The sequence below is a fragment of the Bufo bufo genome, chromosome 3 (genome assembly GCF_905171765.1).
Source record: "Bufo bufo chromosome 3, aBufBuf1.1, whole genome shotgun sequence".
In the NCBI taxonomy this organism is placed as follows: Eukaryota; Metazoa; Chordata; class Amphibia; order Anura; family Bufonidae; genus Bufo; species Bufo bufo.
In genome coordinates, this window is record NC_053391.1 from 647,730,558 (window position 1) to 647,751,443 (window position 20,886).

General features: G+C 48.7%; 1 protein-coding gene across 1 annotated transcript in view; it reads left to right on the top strand.

The window, feature by feature from the left end:
* The window catches only part of ATM (ATM serine/threonine kinase), a 181,343-nt gene that overhangs the window by 148,527 nt on the left and 11,930 nt on the right, over nucleotides 1–20,886 (top strand). Inside the window, exons 51-56 of the mRNA XM_040426253.1 lie at nucleotides 4,578–4,691; nucleotides 8,290–8,448; nucleotides 10,082–10,220; nucleotides 10,320–10,402; nucleotides 13,713–13,853; nucleotides 16,634–16,750. Coding sequence (XP_040282187.1) covers nucleotides 4,578–4,691; nucleotides 8,290–8,448; nucleotides 10,082–10,220; nucleotides 10,320–10,402; nucleotides 13,713–13,853; nucleotides 16,634–16,750 — 753 coding nt within the window. The remainder of the gene's footprint in view (nucleotides 1–4,577; nucleotides 4,692–8,289; nucleotides 8,449–10,081; nucleotides 10,221–10,319; nucleotides 10,403–13,712; nucleotides 13,854–16,633; nucleotides 16,751–20,886) is intronic.

The following is a 20,886-nucleotide window of genomic DNA, read 5'->3' on the forward strand; positions in this document are numbered from 1 at the left end:
CGCTCGAGGTTGTCTCCTCGGGATACAAAATAGAGTTCAGGTCTCTTCCCCCCGACCGCTTCTTCCTCTCCCAGCCCTCCAGGGATCCCATCCGGGCTGCGGCTCTTTTGCACGCAGTCCAGTCACTTCTCTCACGGGGGGTGATTTCCCCTGTTCCCTTGGAGGAGCGGTTTACGGGTTTTTATTCCAACCTGTTTGTGGTCCCCAAAAAGGAGGGCGATGTGAGGCCAGTGCTGGACCTAAAACTGTTGAACCGTTATCTGCGGGTTCAAAGGTTCAGGATGGAGTCCCTCCGTTCCGTGGTTGCTTCACTGGTGAAAGGGGAGCACATGGTGTCCTTAGACATCTAGGATGCATATCTCCACATCCCCATCGCCACAGCCCACCAACGGTTCCTTCGATTTGCCATCCAGGCAGCTCATTACCAGTTCGTCGCTCTGCCGTTCGGTCTGGCGACGGCTCCGCGAGTATTTACAAAAGTTCTTGACCCTCTTCTGGGGATTCTGCGGTCCAGAGGCATTACTCTTCTCCCGTATCTGGACGACATCTTAATCAAGGCACCTACAGCGGCTCAATGCGAAGAGAGTCTTCAGATTACGATGAGCACCCTCACTCGCTTCGGGTGGATAATCAACCTGAGGAAGTCATGCCTGTCTCCCACCACTCAGATCAGATTCTTGGGCATGACACTGGACTCCCAGGCTGCCGTGGTGCGTCTACCACTGGACAAGAGATCGGACATTCAGAGGACGGTGCGTCTGCTTATTCAGCGCCGCAGGGTGTCGATTCGCAGCTGCATGCGAGTACTGGGCCTGATGGTGGCCTCCTTCGAGGCGATTCCATTCGCCCAGTTCCACACCAGGGATTTTCAGAGGCTCATTTTGTCCTCCTGGGACAAGTCCCGGGATTCTCTGGACCTCAGGATCTCTCTGTCCCACCCAGTGCGCGCGGCTCTTGGCTGGTGGATGGTACCGGACCACCTGTCCTCGGGGAAGTCCTTCCTTCCAGTGTCATGGACGGTGGTCACGACCGACGCCAGCCTCAGCGGCTGGGGAGGGGTCTTCGGTACCCGGACAGCCCAAGGCGTTTGGTCTCCGTCGGAGTCCAAACTACCTATCAATATACTGGAGCTCCGGGCCATCTACCTCTCCCTCTGCCATTGGACCCCCTACTTGCAGGGCCGTCCGATCAGGACACAGTCGGACAACGCTACAGCGGTTGCCTATATCAACCACCAAGGGGGGACTCGCAGCGGGACGGTGATGAACGAGGCCGCAAAGATTCTGCAGTGGGCGGAAGCCCATGTTCCGGTGATCTCGGCTATATTCTTCCCGGGTGTGGACAATTGGACAGCGGACTTCCTCAGCCGAACGACGGTGGACTCGGGGGAGTGGTCTCTCCATCCGGAGGTGTTCGAGGACCTTTGTCTCCGGTGGGGACGCCCAGAAGTGGATCTGATGGCGTCCAGGCTAAATCACAAACTCCCGTGCTTTCTGTCTCGCGCAAGAGATCCGATGGCGTACGACGTGGACGCCCTCGTGGCTCCGTGGGACAACTTTACGTTTCTGTACGTGTTCCCTCCGTTACCGCTCCTACCTCGGATCCTACGCAGAATCAGGATGGAGGGCATTCAGACGCCTCTGATCGCCCCAGACTGGCCTCGTCGAGCTTGGTACTCAGAGCTCATTCTTCTTCTGGGAGACGTGCCGTGGCCCCTTCCACTCAGGCCCGACCTGCTCTCACAGGGCCCAGTCTTCCACCAGGGTTTAAATACGCTACGTTTAACGGCGTGGCTATTGAAACCTTCCTGTTGAAGCAAAGAGGTTTCTCCGATGCGGTTGTTCGCACGATGATTAGGGCTAGGAAGCCCTCCTCCGCCAAGATCTATTATCGGACGTGGAAATCTTTCCTCAAATTCTGTGAGGACAGGGATCTTCCTCCCAGGCAGTTTTCCCTCCCTACGGTGCTGGCTTTCCTTCAGGCGGGTTTAGAGCTGGGACTAGCTCTGAGTTCGCTGAAAGGTCAGGTTTCTGCTCTTTCCATTTTTTTCCAGCGTACACTGGCGGTGTTGGGTCCGGTCAAGACTTTCATACAGGGAGTGGCTCACACCGCAGTCCCTTATCGGCCACCGTTGCATTCCTGGGACCTGAATCTGGTGCTGGTAGCGCTCCAGTCCGAGCCATTGGAACCTCTGCGATCAGTCTCCCTTCGCATGCTTTCATAGAAGGTTGCGTTTCTGGTTGCAATTACCTCCATCCGGCGGGTGTCGGAACTGGCGGCTCTCTTGTCCAAAGAGCCTTCTTGGTGTTTCATCAAGACAAGGTAGTACTCCGGACAGTGCCGTCCTTCCTGCCGAAGGTGGTGTCGGCGTTTCATGTTAATGAGGACATTGTTCTGCCCTCTTTTTGCCCTGAGCCTTCTCTTCCTAGGGAGGTGGCTCTCCACCGTCTGGATGTGGTACGGGCCTTGCGGATCTACCTGGCAGTGGTGGCCCCTTTTAGACGTACGGACTCCCTGTTCGTAATCTCGGAAGGTCCTCGTAAAGGTTTGGCAGCCTCGAAGGTGACGATTGCTCGGTGGATTAGATCGGCCATTGCAGAGGCCTACCGCTCTAAGGGCAAGGTCCCTCCTCCCAGTATCACGGCTCACTCTACCAGGGCGGTCGGGGCTTCTTGGGCTCACCTTCACCACGCTTCGGCGTCTCAATTGTGTAAGGCAGCGACTTGGTCCTCTTTACACACCTTCACGAAATTTTACCGAGTGCATTCTTTCGCCTCGGCGGATGCTGCTCTTGGCCGCAGAGTTTTGCAGGCCGCAGTGTAGTGTCTTACCGGAGGGAGTTGGTTTTGTTCTGGGCCAGTGGTTGTTTCCCGCCCCGGGGACTGCTTTAGGACGTCCCACGGTCCTGTGTCCCCCAATGATATGAGCGAGAAAACGAGATTTTTGTGAACTCACCTGTAAAATCTCTTTCTCGCTTTATTCATTGGGGGACACAGCACCCACCCATTTTTTCTTTTATTATGAGGCCAGTGGGTCCGAGTTGCCGGTTGGGGCTGGTGTCCGGTTTGGTTTTTTTGTTGGGCAGTGGTCCTTACTGGTTGTGTTTTGTTTCGGTCCTGTTTCTCCTACTGCTGAAGCACAAACTGATATGCTCTCTCCAGGCTGGAGGGGGTATAGCCTGCAGGGGAGGAGCTAACAGCTTTCAGCCTAGTGTCGCCTCCTAGTGGCAGCAGCAAGCTATACCCACGGTCCTGTGTCCCCCAATGAATAAAGCGAGAAAGAGATTTTACAGGTGAGTTCACAAAAATCTCGTTTTTCTTTCCGTGTCCGTTCCGTTTTTTTATTTTTTTGCGGACCGTATGCGGAACCATTCACTTCAATGGATCCGCAAAAAAAACTAAAGTTACTCCATGTGCTTTCCGTTTCCGTATGTCCGTGTTTCCGTTACGCAAAAAAATAGAACATGTCCTATTATTGTCCGCATTACGTACAAGTATAGTACTGTTCTATGAAAAGCCAGCTGTTCCGTTCCGGAAAATACGGAATGCACACGGATGTCATCCGTTTTATTTATTTTTTGCGGATCTGTTTTTTTGCGGATCACAAAATACATACGGTCGTGTGCAAGAGGCCTAAAACTGAGAAATACATCAAGAAATCTCTCTGCGTCCCAGGAGGTCATCCATGTTCCTCCTTCTCACGGTCCTGTGGCAAGCTGTAGGACAAGTGGCTGGAGCAGGAGTCTCCCTGCTGTGTCCTGTCTACAGTAGGACAAAAGGTTTAATCCCTGCCCCTTCAGATGGTCTGCAGAAAATATGGAGCAGATCAGCAGGGCATTATCCATGTTCTCTGCAGGAGACCTTTCTGTCAGTCTGCAGCATATTCTGCATGATCCTGACTCAAACAGTAGAGGCAACTATATTTCTTTTCTTCTATATCTCTTGCTTCCTTTTAGCATTGATTAGCGTTTTTTTTAACATGTCCAACGGCACAATAATTTTTTTTTATTCTTCCAATAAAAAGTGAAGCAAGTTTGGATATAGTCTTTCTTAAATCGTTTTTCTACAGCTCCTATACAGGCCTATGTGTCTCCATGGTAACAGACCACAAACAAACCCTGTGTAGTCTGATTGTACGGTCATGCTTTCTTCCATCTGTCCCTTACTTTTTACAAACTAGCATTTCATAGTGTAACAAGAGTTAGGAGAGAAATGGAGAAGAGTATGACTGGGGGATCAGACTACAGTTTGTTGTCTGTTGCCATAGAGACCCATAACCAGCATAGGAGCTGCAGAAAGTAAACAGTAGGAACATTTGTGTTACTTTTAGATACATTTATAAATGGCCCTTAAAGTCAATGGTCTTCAACCCCTTTCCAGACTGAACGGAAACTATCGCAAGAGATCGGAGCGAAACTGATGCCAAAAAATGAGCACTAAACGAATGAATTCAATATTACAATATAATACTTTGCTGTGCACCCCTAGTCATTTTTCTTACCTCTCATATATAAATGTGCTGTAATATGGATGTAAAATTTACTGGGGTTAATTAATATTCTGACGTTTCTCTTACAGAAAGATTCCCAGAAGATCCCCTCCTACAAGTTCCTCCCTCTGATGTACCAGCTGGCCGCTCGCATGGGGACCAAGAAGATGGGGAGACAGGATTTCCACGAAGTGCTCAATAATGTAATTCTGTGGCAAAGCTGTAAATACGTTATTTCATCAGATGGTGCATGTCCAGAGTCAGCTTCTCTTCTTATTACATTCTTCATCACAATAATCCCTATTGAGATTGTGTTCAGGACAAGTACGATCTGTAATTAGGTTACGTACGAGTCCACACTCCCCGCATAACAGTTAATGCGTTCAGTGTGAAGAAGGACAAGATGTCTTGGAACGTCCCAGCATGAAGTGCACGACTGGGACAAGGCAAAATTAATAATAGGCGTGCTGCTGATCCCAGTAGAGCAGCATAATAAAACGAATAATACCGCCCAGATAAATGGGCCGGCAAATTCTGCTGACAAAAGCAAGAGGGGTCGCCAAGAAGATTGTAAAGTAAGGGGGCGGCAATACTGGAATGCAAAGTAGTACGGCAGGCACCATGCTGCTGTGTAAAGGAGGCAGACTCCGTAATGAATGAGCAATCCAAACAGTCGTCAAGTGTTCAAACAAAATGCAAGGAAATGGAAAAGGAAATGGAGGGGAAAATAAACCGAAATATTCCATTTCTGATAAGATGATAAATGTAATTGAAAAACTGAAACATTTGCAGATACCTGATATATGAAATGTGACTCAGGCCTCTGCACAGAGGGCAGACAGAGGTACACAGTGACTGCGGCTCTACAGTATAGAGCTTACTACTGCAGCATTGCAGTGCCCAGCAAATGCCACCTTATGTCACAACATGCCAGCACCTAGACATGCACACTCATGGCATACATACACTCACACACTGACTGCACATACAGTCAGGTCCATAAATATTGGGACATCAACACAATTCTAACATTTTTGGCTCTATACACCACCACAATGGATTTGAAATGAAACGAACAAGATGTGCTTTAACTGCAGACTGTCAGCTTTAGTTTGAGGGTATTTACATCCAAATCAGGTGAACGGTGTAGGAATTACAACAGTTTGCATATGTGCCTCCCACTTGTTAAGGGACCAAAAGTAATGGGACAATTGGCTTCTCAGCGGTTCCATGGCCAGGTGTGTGTTATTCCCTCATTATCCCAATTACAATGAGCAGATAAAAGGTCCAGAGTTCATTTCCAGTGTGCCATTTGCATTTGGAATCTGTTGCTGTCAACTCTCAAGATGAGATCCAAAGAGCTGTCACTATCAGTGAAGCAAGCCATCATTAGGCTGAAAAAAACACAACAAACCCATCAGAGAGATAGCAAAAACATTAGGCGCGGCCAAAACAACAGTTTGGAACATTCTTATAAAGAAGGAACGCATCGGTGAGCTCAGCAACACCAAAAGACCCAGAAGACCACGGAAAACAACTGTGGTGGATGACCGAAGAATTCTTTCCCTGGTGAAAAAAACACCCTTCACAACAGTTGGCCAGATCAAGAACACTCTCCAGGAGGTAAGTGTATGTGTGTCAAAGTCAACAATCAGGAGAAGACTTCACCAGAGTGAATACAGAGGGTTCACCACAAGATGTAAACCATTGGTGAGCCTCAAAAACAGGAAGACCAGATTAGAGTTTGCCAAACGACATCTAATAAAGCCTTCACAGTTCTGGAACAACGTCCTATGGACAGATGAGACCAAGATCAACTTGTACCAGAGTGATGGGAAGAGAAGAATATGGAGAAGGAAAGGAACTGCTCATGATCCTAAGCATACCACCTCATCAGTGAAGCATGGTGGTGGTAGTGTCATGGCGGGGGCATGTATGGCTGCCAATGGAACTGGTTCTCTTGTATTTATTGATGATGTGACTGCTGACAAAAGCAGCAGGATGAATTCTGAAGTGTTTCGGGCAATATTATCTGTTCATATTCAGCCAAATGCTTCAGAACTCATTGGACGGCGCTTCACAGTGAAGATGGACAATTGTGTCGATGTCCCAATATTTATGGACCTGACTGTATGTGTACACACTAAATACATGCATATACAAGCACATATGCTCATTGCGTGTACATACTCACACTTACTACATGAATGCAAAAATAACACTCCTTACATACAAACACACTCTCTCTACATACATGGATCCACATAATTACTGCACACGTAAGCTCACTTATGACACACTACATACAAATCTGAGTCCCATGACCACTTTCTATGTCTGCAGCTCCTGAAGGAAGTGACATGTGCTGAGCTGGCTCGGTGGGTAATATAAGGTGTGTGATAGGTTGTCTGCACACACATCCCTCGTTGCTGTCATGGGTAAAAGGGGCGATTTATCGTAGTATCAAAAATAAATGATTATTGGCTTTTGGGCCAAGGATGCCAGTATTTCCGAAATTGCGGAGTTTGTGAACTGTTCATGCGCTGCTGTGGTGAAAGTGTACAGTGAGTGCACAAATGGTACCACTGCGAATACGCAATATGGGAAATGCGGAGCACTACGTACCATTGATGTGAGAGGTGAGCACCGGCTACAAAGGGATGCGAGGACGGACCGACGCACTACAGTGGAGCAGCTCACCGCCAAAATGAACCAGAGAGCTACCAGACATGTGTCTAACACAACAGCTCAGCGAACCCTACTGTGTATGGGCTCTGAAGCAGACGGATCATCAGGATAGTGCATCAGCAGAAAAAGCTTCAATTTTAACAGCAATTTCGGAATTGGAGCTCTGCTGATTGGCAAAAGGTTGCCTTTTCTGATGAGTCACGTTTACATCAAATGGATGGATATTGGCGGGTCCGGCGAGAAACATCAGAGAACAAAACCCTGCATCCATTGCTGGAGGAACACAAGCTGGTGGTGGCAGCGTTATGGTGTCTGGGGAATGTTTTCTTGGTATTTTTTGTCCCACCCGTCCATGTAGAAGGCATTCTCAACCGATTTGGGTATGAATCCATCCTTGCAGATCACATACACCCATACATGCTGATTGTCTTCCCTGGGGCGGATGGGATCTTCCAGCAAGACAATGCAACATGTCACACAGCTAAAAATGTCCAACAGTGATTAGAAGCCTTCCAAGTACGACCTGGGCCCCCTAATCTCCCGGACTTGAACCTAATTGAGCATCTGTGGATGCACCTCGATCTTCGTCTTCGCTCTGTGGATTCTCCCTCCAGCAGCTGTGGGATGCACTGCAGTCAGCATGGCTCCACATACCTGCGACAACCTACCAGGACCTTATGGAGTCACTCCCAGCCCGTCTAGCTGCACACGGTGGTTACTCTGGATATTACCTCGTGGTCATAATAATGTGACTCTGCTGTGTATTTGCTCATAACTCATTAACACGCATTGTAATGTCCCCTTATCTGGAAGAAGAGGCTAGGAGTAGTGAAGGTGGCAGGCTGGACAGAGGCAGCCCCTTGTACACAGACAGTAGACCGGTAGCCCGTCAGGTTGATGGGCACACATAGCACAAGGGTAACAGGGTGACACCATGCTAGAACCAGGAGCGCAGGATGCTTACGCAATTTGATGCTGTCCTGATAACTTGTAGTAACAATATGCCCTCAAACAGGGCAGTGATGGAGGCATAAACTTGAGTTGCACACCCCTGTTTCTATTTCAAGTATTACATTGGTCATTTGTACACTAACCTGCCACATTTCTCTACAGGTGATCAGCCAAACCTCTCTGGACCACCCCTATCACACGCTCTTTATTATACTGGCATTAGCAAATGCCAATAAAGACGATCTCCTTATGAAGTCCGAGGTCGTGAAACGAGGCCGTCTCTCCAAGAATGCCCCAAAGAAGATATCACAGACCGATGAGGTAGTCTTCTGCTTTATGTGCCTAATATACAGTGTTAGTTAGAGAGCTGGTCCTCCCGCAGCCCCTCTCAGTGCTGAGATTTGGAGTTTTGTGACAGCTGGAGAGCAATAGTTTGGACATCGCTGATTTAGAAAGCAGAAGTTCAGCCCTCATATCGATCATGACAATGCCATCTGTAAATTATAGTCTGCCCAGGACTTTGTAAAGGGGACCATACAGTAGAAGATAGCTCGCCTACAACACGAGTTAGTGAGACTTTCTTGCCCCCCACTTCCACTCTTGTATAGGGAAGGGTTGGGTCATCATAATGTACAGTATGTGACATTAGGAGATTATGATATCTGTCCTAGGAACTACTTATGGTGGGCAAATTAAAGGGGATGTTCTCCTTCGGGGGCCTCTCTGCCAGACCCTCCGATGTAACCAGACTTGCAGAAGGTGTATACTTTTACTTACACTGGTTCCCGGGCTCCTTGGTCCACCCGCTGCCGCGTCAACATCTGGTTTGACGTGGGTCATGTCTCCACTACAGCCCATGACTGGCCGCAGTGCCGACATGTCCCCCATGCGTTGCATGATCCAATGACTTGATGCGTCGGGGACACATCCCCTCTGCAGTGCCCACATCCCCTCTGCAGTGCCCACATGACCTGCATCAAATCAGATGATGCTGTGGGGGAACCGAAGGAACAGGAACTCAGCGGCAGGGAAAAGGTAAAGTATGCTTCCCCTCCAGAGATCCAGAGACATGGGTGAGTCTGGCAATTAGGCCCCCAAAGGTGAACAACCCCTTTGAAGGGGTTATCACCTTGGGAGAATCACCTTGGGTTTTAAACTGATCACAGGGTGTCCTCCTTGTAATGAGGCTCTGGATTTGAATTAAGCTGGACCACTATTGACCAGCTGTAATCTGTAGAGGACAATAGCAGCAAGTGTTCACTTCCTCCGCCTGGTCATCTCCAGAGAACTAAAGCATTACACTGTTGGGATCCATAGACTGTTTGTGTGATGTACAGATGTGCCGGCCGCTCCAGGGTGAGATGCTCTTTCTAGTTTCCCTTCTCTCTGGCTAACCGATGACAGACCTGAACTGAGAACCTCTGTCTGTTCTATCAGCATTCCCTATTAGGGTATTTAAAGGGCATCTGTCAGCAGATTTGTACCTATGAAACTGACTGACCTGTTACATGTGCAAAAATGATGTTTTCATTTATGCAAAGGAGCCTCTAGGAGCAACCTGGGCGTTGCCATTACACCTAGAGGCTCCACTTTCTCTGCAATTGACAAGCACTCTGCACTTTGATTGACAGGACCAGGCATGATGGCATTTACACTGCCTGGCCCTTTCAATCAAAATGGAGAGGCCGCGGCAGTTGCAAAGAGGGCAGAGCCTCTAGGTGTAATGGTAACGCCCCCGTTGCTCCTAGAGGCTCGTTTGCACATATTATAACCTCATTTTTCTTAGCAATGCGGGCACATATGAACACGGGACCAACACAGATGTCTTCAGCTGCCAAGCGCACATGTAACGGGTCAGCCAGTTTTATGGGTACAAATGACAGATGTCCTTTAATTCTGATTAACGGCTACCCTATCCCATTGATTATGCGTAATATTTTGTGTGTACCTGTAGGATCGTATGGAAGCTGCATCCAATATAGTGAATACCATAAGGAAGCACAGGGCGCACATGGTGCGAGACGTCGAGAGGCTGTGTGACGCTTACATAATATTAGCAAACATGGATGCCAACCAATGGAAAGCTCAGCGCAGTAAGTTGAGGGCACGCTGCTTGGCATGTGATACAACGTTGTAATTACTCAGATCCTAGGGAGCATTACTTGATAATGTTTCTGCCTTCCAAATTATAGAAGCAATACCCATCCCATCAGATCAGCCCATCACTAAACTGAAAAACCTGCAGGACGTCGTCATTCCTACCATGGAGCTTAAGGTAGGAGGGCATCTACTAATGGGAGTTCATCGTCCCTTTGTACTTCCAGTCATTATTCCCAGCAGAAGGTGGCCATGCATACATTGCAGTATATGGGGGATTTAGCCAAATCAGCATATTTACCTGTTGATTAGGTAAAATTAGTATGTTCAGTTGGAATAAATATGATGTCTATGAACCGACTGGTCTTGAAGAGGACCTGTAATCTGTGCTGACTTGTCCATCTTCTGTGAAGTCTTGTATTCTTCATGAAACAACAATAACGGAGCGTCTTCTCTGTACTGTGCCTTTCCTCTCTTGTTCCTCCTAGAAATACTACTGGGTGCTACTATTCCCTTCATCAGATTGTATTGTCCCTGAACACTCTGGTTCTGACTATACGGGTTGGATAGTGTCAGTGTGTTTAGGTGCACACACCAAACTGGTAACACCCAATTACATTTCTAGGAGGATGACAATTTTCAATGGTTTGGTATTTTTCTATTAGCCCTCCTCCAGAAGGAATAAGACTGTCTCTCTAGTGCCACCTGTAGGCAGGGGCGTAGCTATAGGGGTGCAGAGGTAGCAGTCGCTACCGGGCCCAGGAGCCTGAGGGGGCCCAACGACCCTTGTGCTGCATAAGAAGACACCAGTGTTGAAAGTGAAAGTGCATGTTGGTCAAGTTACACCTCTGGCTGGAGGGAAGGGGTTAGGTCAAGAATTTGGCAGGGTGGGGTGCCATGTAAATTTTTGTCTCGGGCAGCATGAAGTCTATTTGCTTCCCTGGCCACAAAGCACTGAGGGAAGGGGGGGCCAAGCTGAACTCTTGCACCAGGGCACATGAGCCTTTAGCTACGCACCTGCCTGTAGGTAGTTACCCTATCAAAATCCAGCTCATGATGAGTCTTGAAACATGACTAGGGATATGAGATAAACTAGAGACACGTCTGTTTTGGAGTTTATGCTCCTCATCTGGAAAAATGAGGGTAGACTGGATAAGAGGCCTTTGCTGGTGTAGGGAGTCTTACAGGCAATGGTCACTGGGGAAAAAGTATGCAAATTACCTCTCCTCCAGAAGGAAGAAACCTGCCTCTAGTACCACCTATAAGTAAGCGCCATGTAAGTCCAAGTTCAACCCAGTCAGGAGCCTTGAAACATGATTAGTGACATCAGCCAAAACAAAGACATCCATCCGTAGACTGCTCAGTCACTACCTTCCAAGAGCTGCATGAAAAGCATCTCACCCCGCCAACCATAACTCTTCTGTGTATGAAGAGCAAAAACTACGAAAAAGTGCCGCCGTGCACGTGCACAGTAGTCCTGTCCATTGTGCCGGTACAGCAATCTGGACTCCTTATGTGCAGCACTACTGTCATGGTGACAGATTCAGGCCTCTTGCACACAAACGTTGTGCATCCGTTCCGTGCATTGGGGACCACAATTTGCTGTCCCCAATGCACCGTCGACGTTCGTGCGGCGGCCGGGACGGATCGAGACCCGATGAACTTGAATGGGTCCGTGATCCGTCCGCACCGCAAAATAATAGAGCAAGTTCTATTTTTTTGCAGTGCAGAGACACGGACAGAAACACCACGTAGTGCTTCTGTGGGGTTCCGATCCGTGCTTCTGTTCCGCATCTCCGTGATTGCGGACCACCCAATGGGTCCGCATTCGCAATACCGCCACGGGCACACAACGTTCGTGTGCAAGAGGCCTCAATCTGATATTTGCTTACAGTGGATTGAAAAGGAATGTGAAATATAAATGAAGGACATTCTCCTACCTGCTGGACCCACTTCTGGCTGTGACTCCAAAAACTGCATCAAAAAGAAAGGGTTAAACCACTGTTAGGATGCTTTCACACAGAGGTTTTTAGTAGTTTTTTTTTTTTTGCTGTAAAAATGCCAGCTCCAGAGGTTAGCTGAAGGTCTACGAGAAATATAAAACGCAGGTCACACAAGCGTTTGTTTGTTTTTTGCTACTGGTGTTTTTGTTAATTAGATAATTTTTTTATTTATTTCTGACCTCTTTTTAAAAAGAAAAAACTGCGTGCTGGAGCTCTTGGCATTTTTTATGTTTTTTTTTACAATACCTTCTTTATAGGTGAAGAAAACGTTACTGGTATGTCACACTCCCTGTAAAAAAAAAAAAAAAATGCCAAGAAAACACCTGTGGTTATTTTGGCATTTTTTTTTTCACTTAAAAAAAAAAAAAAACCCACCAGAGCCAAATTCATGTGTGTAAGGACCCTCTATGGGGTCGCCCACAAATTGCAATAAAATAGCAGTAATGCCGCTAATCATGCACAGCGTCACTGTCTCCCTGTATGGAGAAAAGTGGCATCGCATAGTTGTCATTGTTGCGCATTGGCCGCAACGTTTCTCTTGAAACATTAAAGGGAGCCTGTCAGCAGTTTTGACCTTACTAAACAGCTGACATCACTAGCTAGGGGCTGGGGAGAGCAGTACAAACGTACCATTTGTGCATCATTTATTATCAGGAATAGTGTGAATATGAACCTTTATTCTGCCAGATTCTGCTTCTGTGAGAGCCATAGAGACAGAGCTTCATGTGAAGGGCCCTCTATATTGAGCTTCTACACATCCTCTCCCATCTGAGTGACATCGGTAGTGGTCTTCAGCTGTTATTCAGATCAGAATGACAGCTGAAGACCACTGAAGGCAGAGACCACATCACAAAGAAGTCCACCTCCTGGACACTTGCTGGAGTAGAATTTGGCAGAATATAAGTTCAGATTCTCACTACTCCTGATGATAAAAGCTCCACAAATGATGTTTCTCATGTTCTTGCTAGCCCCTACCACCTTGTGCTGCTAGCAGTTTAGCATAGCCAAAACTGCTGACAGACTCCCTTTAAAGGGGTTTTCTGGGATTTTACTACTGATGACCTATCCTCAGGATGGGTCATTAGTATCTGATCGACACCCAGGACCCCAGTCGATCAGCTGTTTGAGAAGGTACCGACGCTCCTGTGAGCGCCGTGGTCTTCTCTGTGCTCACCAAGCACAGCGCCGTACATTGTATAGCGGCTGTGCTCGGTATCATTCACTTCCATGAGGCTGAGTGCGATAGTCACGTCCACTCTTCTGTCCAAACCATGCAGGGGGTCTTGCCTATGGCCTGATACGAAGATAATCTCCACGTCTATGGCCGTGCTGTAATATAACACATGAAGTAAATGTAACACCTCCTGACATCCGCTTGCTGACGATCTGGATGACATTTCTTATATCTCTTATTTACGCCACAAGTGTGAATTGATAGGAAGGCGGGTGGATATTTCCTGAGTTTCTTTTCTCTCTCACATTCAGGTTGATCCCAGCGGGAAGTATGAAAACTTGGTGACAATTACATCTTTCAAGCCTGAGTTCCGCTTGGCTGGGGGTCTGAATCTTCCAAAAATAATTGACTGTGTGGGTTCAGACGGGAAGGAGAGACGACAGCTTGTCAAGGTACTGTCAGCGTATTTGTTTGTTTTTTGTTCTAGTAAGCAGAACTTTTTAAGTGTTTTCTGCCAAAATAACCATCATTTGTACAGAATTAACATGTGCCGAACACGGTTTAGGAGTTGTCGCGTTTATCTCTTGATGGATGATGTGCATTTCAAGTGTATTGCAGAAATGTGCAGCGTTTTCCGCGGTCTCTATAACTGCATGATATTTGGGTGGTTAAATATTAATTTAGCTGAAGGTAAACATGCAGATAATATTTCAATGCATCATTAAAGGGTTTCTGTCACCCCGCAAAACTCATTTTTTTTTTTTTGGATAGTTAGATTCCTCATAGCGCGATATAGCAGAATATAATGCTCTTACTTACTTTCATGCGGCCGATTCTTTATAAAACGAACTTTTATAATATGTAAATGAGGGCTCTACCAGCAAGTAGGGCGTCTACTTGCTGGTAGCTGCAGCAGCAACCGCCCCCTCGCCGTGTTGATTGACAGGGCCAGCCGTGATCTCCTCCTCCGGCCGGCCCTGTCAGTAATTCAAAAATCGCGCGCCTCGCGTCATTCGGCGCAGGCGCTCTGAGATGAGGAGGCTCGTATCCTCAGCACTCCCTCAGTGCGCCTGCGCCGATGACATCACCGAAAGAGAAGACGTCATCGGCGCAGGCGCACTGAGGGAGTGCTGAGGATACGAGCCTCCTCATCTCAGAGCGCCTGCGCCGAATGACGCGAGGCGCGCGATTTTTGAATTACTGACAGGGCCGGCCGGAGGAGGAGATCACGGCTGGCCCTGTCAATCAACACGGCGAGGGGGCGAATTTCTGCAGCAGCTACCAGCAAGTAGACGCCCTACTTGCTGGTAGAGCCCTCATTTACATATTATAAAAGTTTGTTTTATAAAGAATCGGCCGCATGAAAGTAAGTAATACCATTATATTCTGCTATATCGCACTATGAGCAATCTAACTAGCCCAAAAAAAAAAAATATGAGTTTTGCGGGGTGACAGAAACCCTTTAAGACATGGTACGGAAACAGAACCAGTCTTATCAGGTACGTGGAAAATGGGACAGATAAGGCTACAGACACACCCGTGGCCTGGTCTGGCAGACAGTGCCCATAGTCCTCTACTGGTCATAGTCCTCTACTGCCAGTCCCATAGTCCTCTACTGGTCTGTGCTTATATTGCTACAGTGATGACATGCTTTACTGACCAGTGATAGCTTCAGCCCATAATATGTCTGTAGGGCATGCCAACATAGCAAAGAGCTTGGCAGTGCTAGATTGTGGAGGATTTTAAGCAGTGAGTACGGGTTTATCACCCAAGCAGATCCACTTTAAAAACAGAAGCTGGACCTAGAATGGTTAGCAACAAGGTGTGGTGCACGTCACCTCTTTTAGTGTAGTTAAAGGGGTATTCCAGTGCACAAAAAAAATCTTGCCATGGCCATGAAATGTTAAAAAGATAAATGAGCATATACTCACCTTTCCAATCTCCTGCTGCTTCTGGTCCCTACTGCTCTCCACTTTCTCGATGGAGCAGGAAATGACGGGGAGTGCCAGTTACTGGCCGCAGTGATGACCCTCTTCAGAATCAGTGGGGGATCTGCAAGGTTTAAATAAGATCTTTTTTTTATTATTTTTTTTTTTTATTTGATTTCCATGGCAAATCTTTTTTTTTTGTACTGGAATATAAATATTTCAACCAAAACATGAAAGCTGACATTTCCATGGAAGTTATGTTTCTTTATCATCCAAACACAAATTCACAAAATTTCTTTACTAAAGAAGGAAATTGTCAATTCTGTTTTCTACTTGTTCAGATCCATATTTTTGTCCATGAGAGGGCGGTATTATACCATTTACTACTAGAAGACAAAAGATACTTAGTTTCTGATCTTGTAAAAAGGTTATCACTTTGCTGGGCCCAAAGTATGGTTTTGAGAAGTTATCTCTTCCCTTGCCCCACAATCAAAGTACTTTACTCAACAGGGGGCGCGCTGAGTTTTTAAAGCAATGCAGTAAAATTCAGAATGTAGAAGAATTTAGCAAGATGTTTTTGTCATATTTCAGTACCATTTGATTTAGGGATGTTTACTGCACCAATGATAACCACTGTGACTGGAATTGGTCTTGAAGAAGGTTCTGTTCTTCTCAAGTCTTGTGAATATCGGAGCATATATAAAGCTGCCATCTTTACAAGGGTAGCTTATGACAGCCCCACCGCCTTCCCGTCCTAGGCTGGAATTTACATACTGCTGACATTGTGAGGAGGAACGAAAAAAGAAGGCACAAACATTGAAATGAGACAAGGATTGACGCAGAGAGACTGTGACACTGTGAATGTGGTAACGGTTTATTAGCATAAGGGTCCATTCACACGTCCGCAAAATGGGTCCACATCTGTTCCGCAATTTTGCGGAACAGGTGCGGACCCATTCATTTTTTAAATGGGGCCGGAATGTGCTGTCCGCATTTGCGGATCCGCACTTCCGTACCGCAATTGAGGACAAGAAAAGGCATTTTCTATGAGTGTGCTGGCGATGTGTGGTCTGCAAAATGTGGAACGCACATTAGCGGTGTCCGTGTTTTGCGGATCCACAAAACACATACGGACGTGTGAATGAACCCTAAAACTCAAGTGGCCGAGAATTATCTTAGAAGCAATAAATGTGACACTGCCGCATGATTTGCTGCGCAGGGAGAATTTCGTAGAGTATTTTTCAGAAATAAGTATGTTTGTGATGGCATTTAATTAAGGCTCATCCTTCTGATCTCATTGACAGGGTCGGGATGATCTGAGACAAGACGCGGTGATGCAGCAGGTGTTCCAGATGTGTAATACACTATTACAGAGGGATAGTGAGACCAGGAAGAGGAAGCTAGCCATCCGCAGATACAAGGTGAATCCCGTTCAGTGGGGTAGCTAGCACCTGCCACCAGGGATACATGCCCTGGGTCTCTCAGCCCAGCTATCCTCCTACACTGCTCAAAAAAATAAAGGGAACACAAAAATAACACATCCTAGATCTGAATTAATTAAATATTCTTCTGAAATACTTTGTTCTTTACATAGTTGAATGTGCTGACAACAAAATCACACAAAAATAAAAAAATGGAAGTCAAATTTTTCAACCCATGGAGGTCTGGATTTGGAGTCACACTCAAAATTAAAGTGGAAAAACACACTACAGGCTGATCCAACTTTGATGTAATGTCCTTAAAACAAGTCAAAATGAGGCTCAGTAGTGTGTGTGGCCTCCACGTGCCTGTATTACCTCCCTACAACGCCTGTGCATGCTCCTGATGAGGTGGCGGACGGTCTCCTGAGGGATCTCCTCCCAGACCTGGACTAAAGCATCTGCCAACTCCTGGACAGTCTGTGGTGCAACGTGACGTTGGTGGATAGAGCGAGACATGATGTCCCAGATGTGCTCAATTGGATTCAGGTCTGGGGAACGGGCGGGCCAGTCCATAGCATCAATGCCTTCGTCTTGCAGGAACTGCTGACACACTCCAGCCACATGAGGTCTAGCATTGTCTTGCATTAGGAGGAACCCAGGGCCAACCGCACCAGCATATGGTCTCACAAGGGGTCTGAGGATCTCATCTCGGTACCTAATGGCAGTCAGGCTACCTCTGGCGAGCACATAGAGGGCTGTGCGGCCCTCTAAAGAAATGCCACCCCACACCATTACTTAACCAATGCCAAATCGGTCATGCTGGAGGATGTTGCAGGCAGCAGAACGTTCTCCACGGCGTCTCAAGACTCTGTCACGTCTGTCACATGTGCTCAGTGTGAACCTGCTTTCATCTGTGAAGAGCACAGGGCGCCAGTGGCGAATTTGCCAATCTTGGTGTTCTCTGGCAAATGCCAAACGTCCTGCACGGTGTTGGGCTGTAAGCACAACCCCCACCTGTAGACGTCAGGCCCTCATATCACCCTCATGGAGTCTGTTTCTGACCATTTGAGCAGACACATGCACATTTGTGGCCTGCTGGAGGTCATTTTGCAGGGCTCTGGCAGTGCTCCTCCTGTTCCTCCTTGCACAAAGGCGGAGGTAGCGGTCCTGCTGCTGGGTTGTTGCCCTCCTACGTCCTCCACGTCTCCTGATGTACTGGCCTGTCTCCTGGTAGCGCCTCCATGCTCTGGACACTACGCTGACAGACACAGCAAACCTTCTTGCCACAGCTTGCATTGATGTGCCATCCTGGATAAGCTGCACTACCTGAGCCACTTGTGTGGGTTGTAGACTCCGTCTCATGCTACCACTAGAGTGAAAGCACCGCCAGCATTCAAAAGTGATCAAAACATCAGCCAGGAAGCATAGGAACTGAGACACGGTCTGTGGTCACCACCTACAGAACCACTCCTTTATTGGGGGTGTCTTGCTAATTGCCTATAATTTCCACCTGTTGTCTATCCCATTTGCACAACAGCATGTGAAATTTATTGTCACTCAGTGTTGCTTCCTAAGTGGACAGTTTGATTTCACAGAAGTGTGATTGACTTGGAGTTACATTGTGTTGTTTAAGTGTTCCCTTTATTTTTTTGAGCAGTGTATTTAGGCTCCATTCACACGTCCGCAATTCCATTCCGCATTTTGCGGGAAAGGAATTGCGAACCCATTCATTTCTATGGGGCCGCACGATGAGCTGCTCGGATCCGGAAATGCGGACCCGTACTTCCGGGTCCGGAATTCCGACCCCGAAAAAAATAGAACATGTCCTATTCTTGTCCGCAATTGCAGACAAGAATAGCCATTTTCTATTAAGTGCCGGCGGAACGCACATTGCCGGTGTCCATGTTTCTCGCCCAATTTCCTTGGGGGACACAGAAGACCTTGGGTATAGCTCATCTCCCTAGGAGGCGTGACACTAAGTGAAGACTGTTAAGCCCCTCCTCCACAGCTATACCCTCAGCCTGGAGAGAGAGACTGCCAGTTTTTGCTTAGTGTCCAAGGAGGCAAGACACTCCCTGCTCTGCAGGGCTGCTTTCTCCTTGTTTCAATTTTAGATTTTTACTTTTTTATTTTCTTTTTGTTCCAGATCATCAGGGATAACAGAGACGCACTAGACCTCTCTGTTCTCCCGGGGTTGAGCTGCGCCAGTGCCGGTCACCCGCACTGCTGCCTCCCCCACAGAAGGCAAGGTGGACCAGGGCAGCCCAGCTCCCCTGCATCCCGCCAGCACAAGGGTCGCCCGCACGCCAAGTCCCTCCCCCGGCGTCCTGCCACTACGGTGCCAGTAGCTGAAGGGACCCTGCTGGAACGGACCGAGGGTGAAGACGGCTATGGTGAGAGATTGGCTTCTCCAGCCCTACGTCCCCCCCCTCCCCCCTCGGTCTCCTGCGTGCCTGACCCTTATCTGGGCCTATGGACCCTTCTGTCCCTGCTAGACCTAGGCTGGCCCTGGGCTGCCGCAGGTCGACATCTGCTCCCTCTCTCCTGGCCTCCAGGACATTGGCACCCTTGTTCCTACAAGAGGAATGCCTAGGGAGCTGCGGAGGTCCGCACCTAGCTGCCCCTGACGGAGGGGTCATGCAGGCGTCCCACCCTCACAGACCCGGTCTCAGGGTCCCCCTCCCTCTTACCGGCCACTACTTCAGGGCCAGAGGGCCCGCGCCTTGCTGCCACTGACCCTCCCTGCTCTCACCGGTCCAGGGAAAGGTGGTTGTAGCTGCCGGCAGGGGTGAAATCATATGGAGCGCTGTTCTAGGCCAAGGGCCCGCTCCAGGGGTAAAATGGCTGCCGGGTGCAGGGTCCTGACTTCCGGACACCTGGGTGGGCACCGCGGCCTGCAAAGGAGCGCTTCAACAGCCCCGGCTGACCGTCGGAACCTTCCGGTCGGCCGGGCGCCGAAGTCTTGTGTTCCACTTCAAGACGATCCCGCTCTATCCGGGTCCCCGGCTCGCGGGGTGGGCACCCGCGGCCGGTATGTGCCGCTCCGTAGGCCCGGCTGGTACTTTAGGTACTTGCGGCCCCGGTCAGCCGGGCGCCGCTAAAAATTTAGGCCCCGGCTCTTCCGGCCCGCGGGGTGGGCACCCGCGGCCGGTATGTGCCGCTCCGTAGGCCCGGACGCTACTTTAAATACTGTGCGGCCCCGGTTCGCCGGGCGCCGCTAAAAATTTAGGCCCCAGCTTCACGGCCTACTAGGCCGCAAAAATTCAGGCCTCTGTTGGAGGGGGCTGGAACTTCTCCAGGCGCGAATTTTTCCCGCCTGGAGGTTCCCCCGCCCACAGAGGATAGGCCTGTATGGGTGGATCTGTGCCCTGTAGGTGGCATCTGCCTCAGTGAGGCTGTGTGTTTAAAAAAAAAAAAAAAAAAAAAAAAATATTTATTATATATATGACTTGTGGGCTGCGCAGGACGCTGCAGCCTCATCTCAGAGTGCTGCCTGTATACATGCCCCCCTTCCATAGGCGGCATGGTGTCGCGCTCCCCGGCTGCGGCGCTGCCAGGTTCTTTTTTCCCCTTCTGGGGGTTTTTTTGCCCTCTCCGCGCTACGGCGCTGGTCAAGGTGCATGCTTTTTTCTGTAGGCAACATTCGTCACCCTCTCCAGTTATGGTGCCTGCCATGTGCAGGACCCCCCTCCTGGGCGGGATACTGCACTCTCCCTAACTGCGGGTTGGCCTTGTGCATGATCCCCCTTTCTTTGGCGGCCTACTGCAGTTTCTCCGGATACAATGCTGGCCATGTGCACGACCCCCTTACATAGGTGGAACACGGCACTCTTACTGGATTCGCTGCTGGCCATGTGCGTGCCCCCCTTCCATAGGCGGAACGCTACACTCTCACTGGATTCGTTGCCGATCATGTGCGTGACCCCCCTTTTTTAGGCGGAATACTGCATTTTCACCGGATACGGTGCTGGCCATGTGCACGACCCCCTTCCTTAGGCGGAACGCTGCACTCTCTCTGGATTCGCTGCCTGCCATAGGCATGACTCCCTTCTGTGGACGGCATTCGGCACTCTCACTGGATTCACTGCCAGACATGTGCATGACCACCTTCCATAGGCGATATGATGTACTCTCAT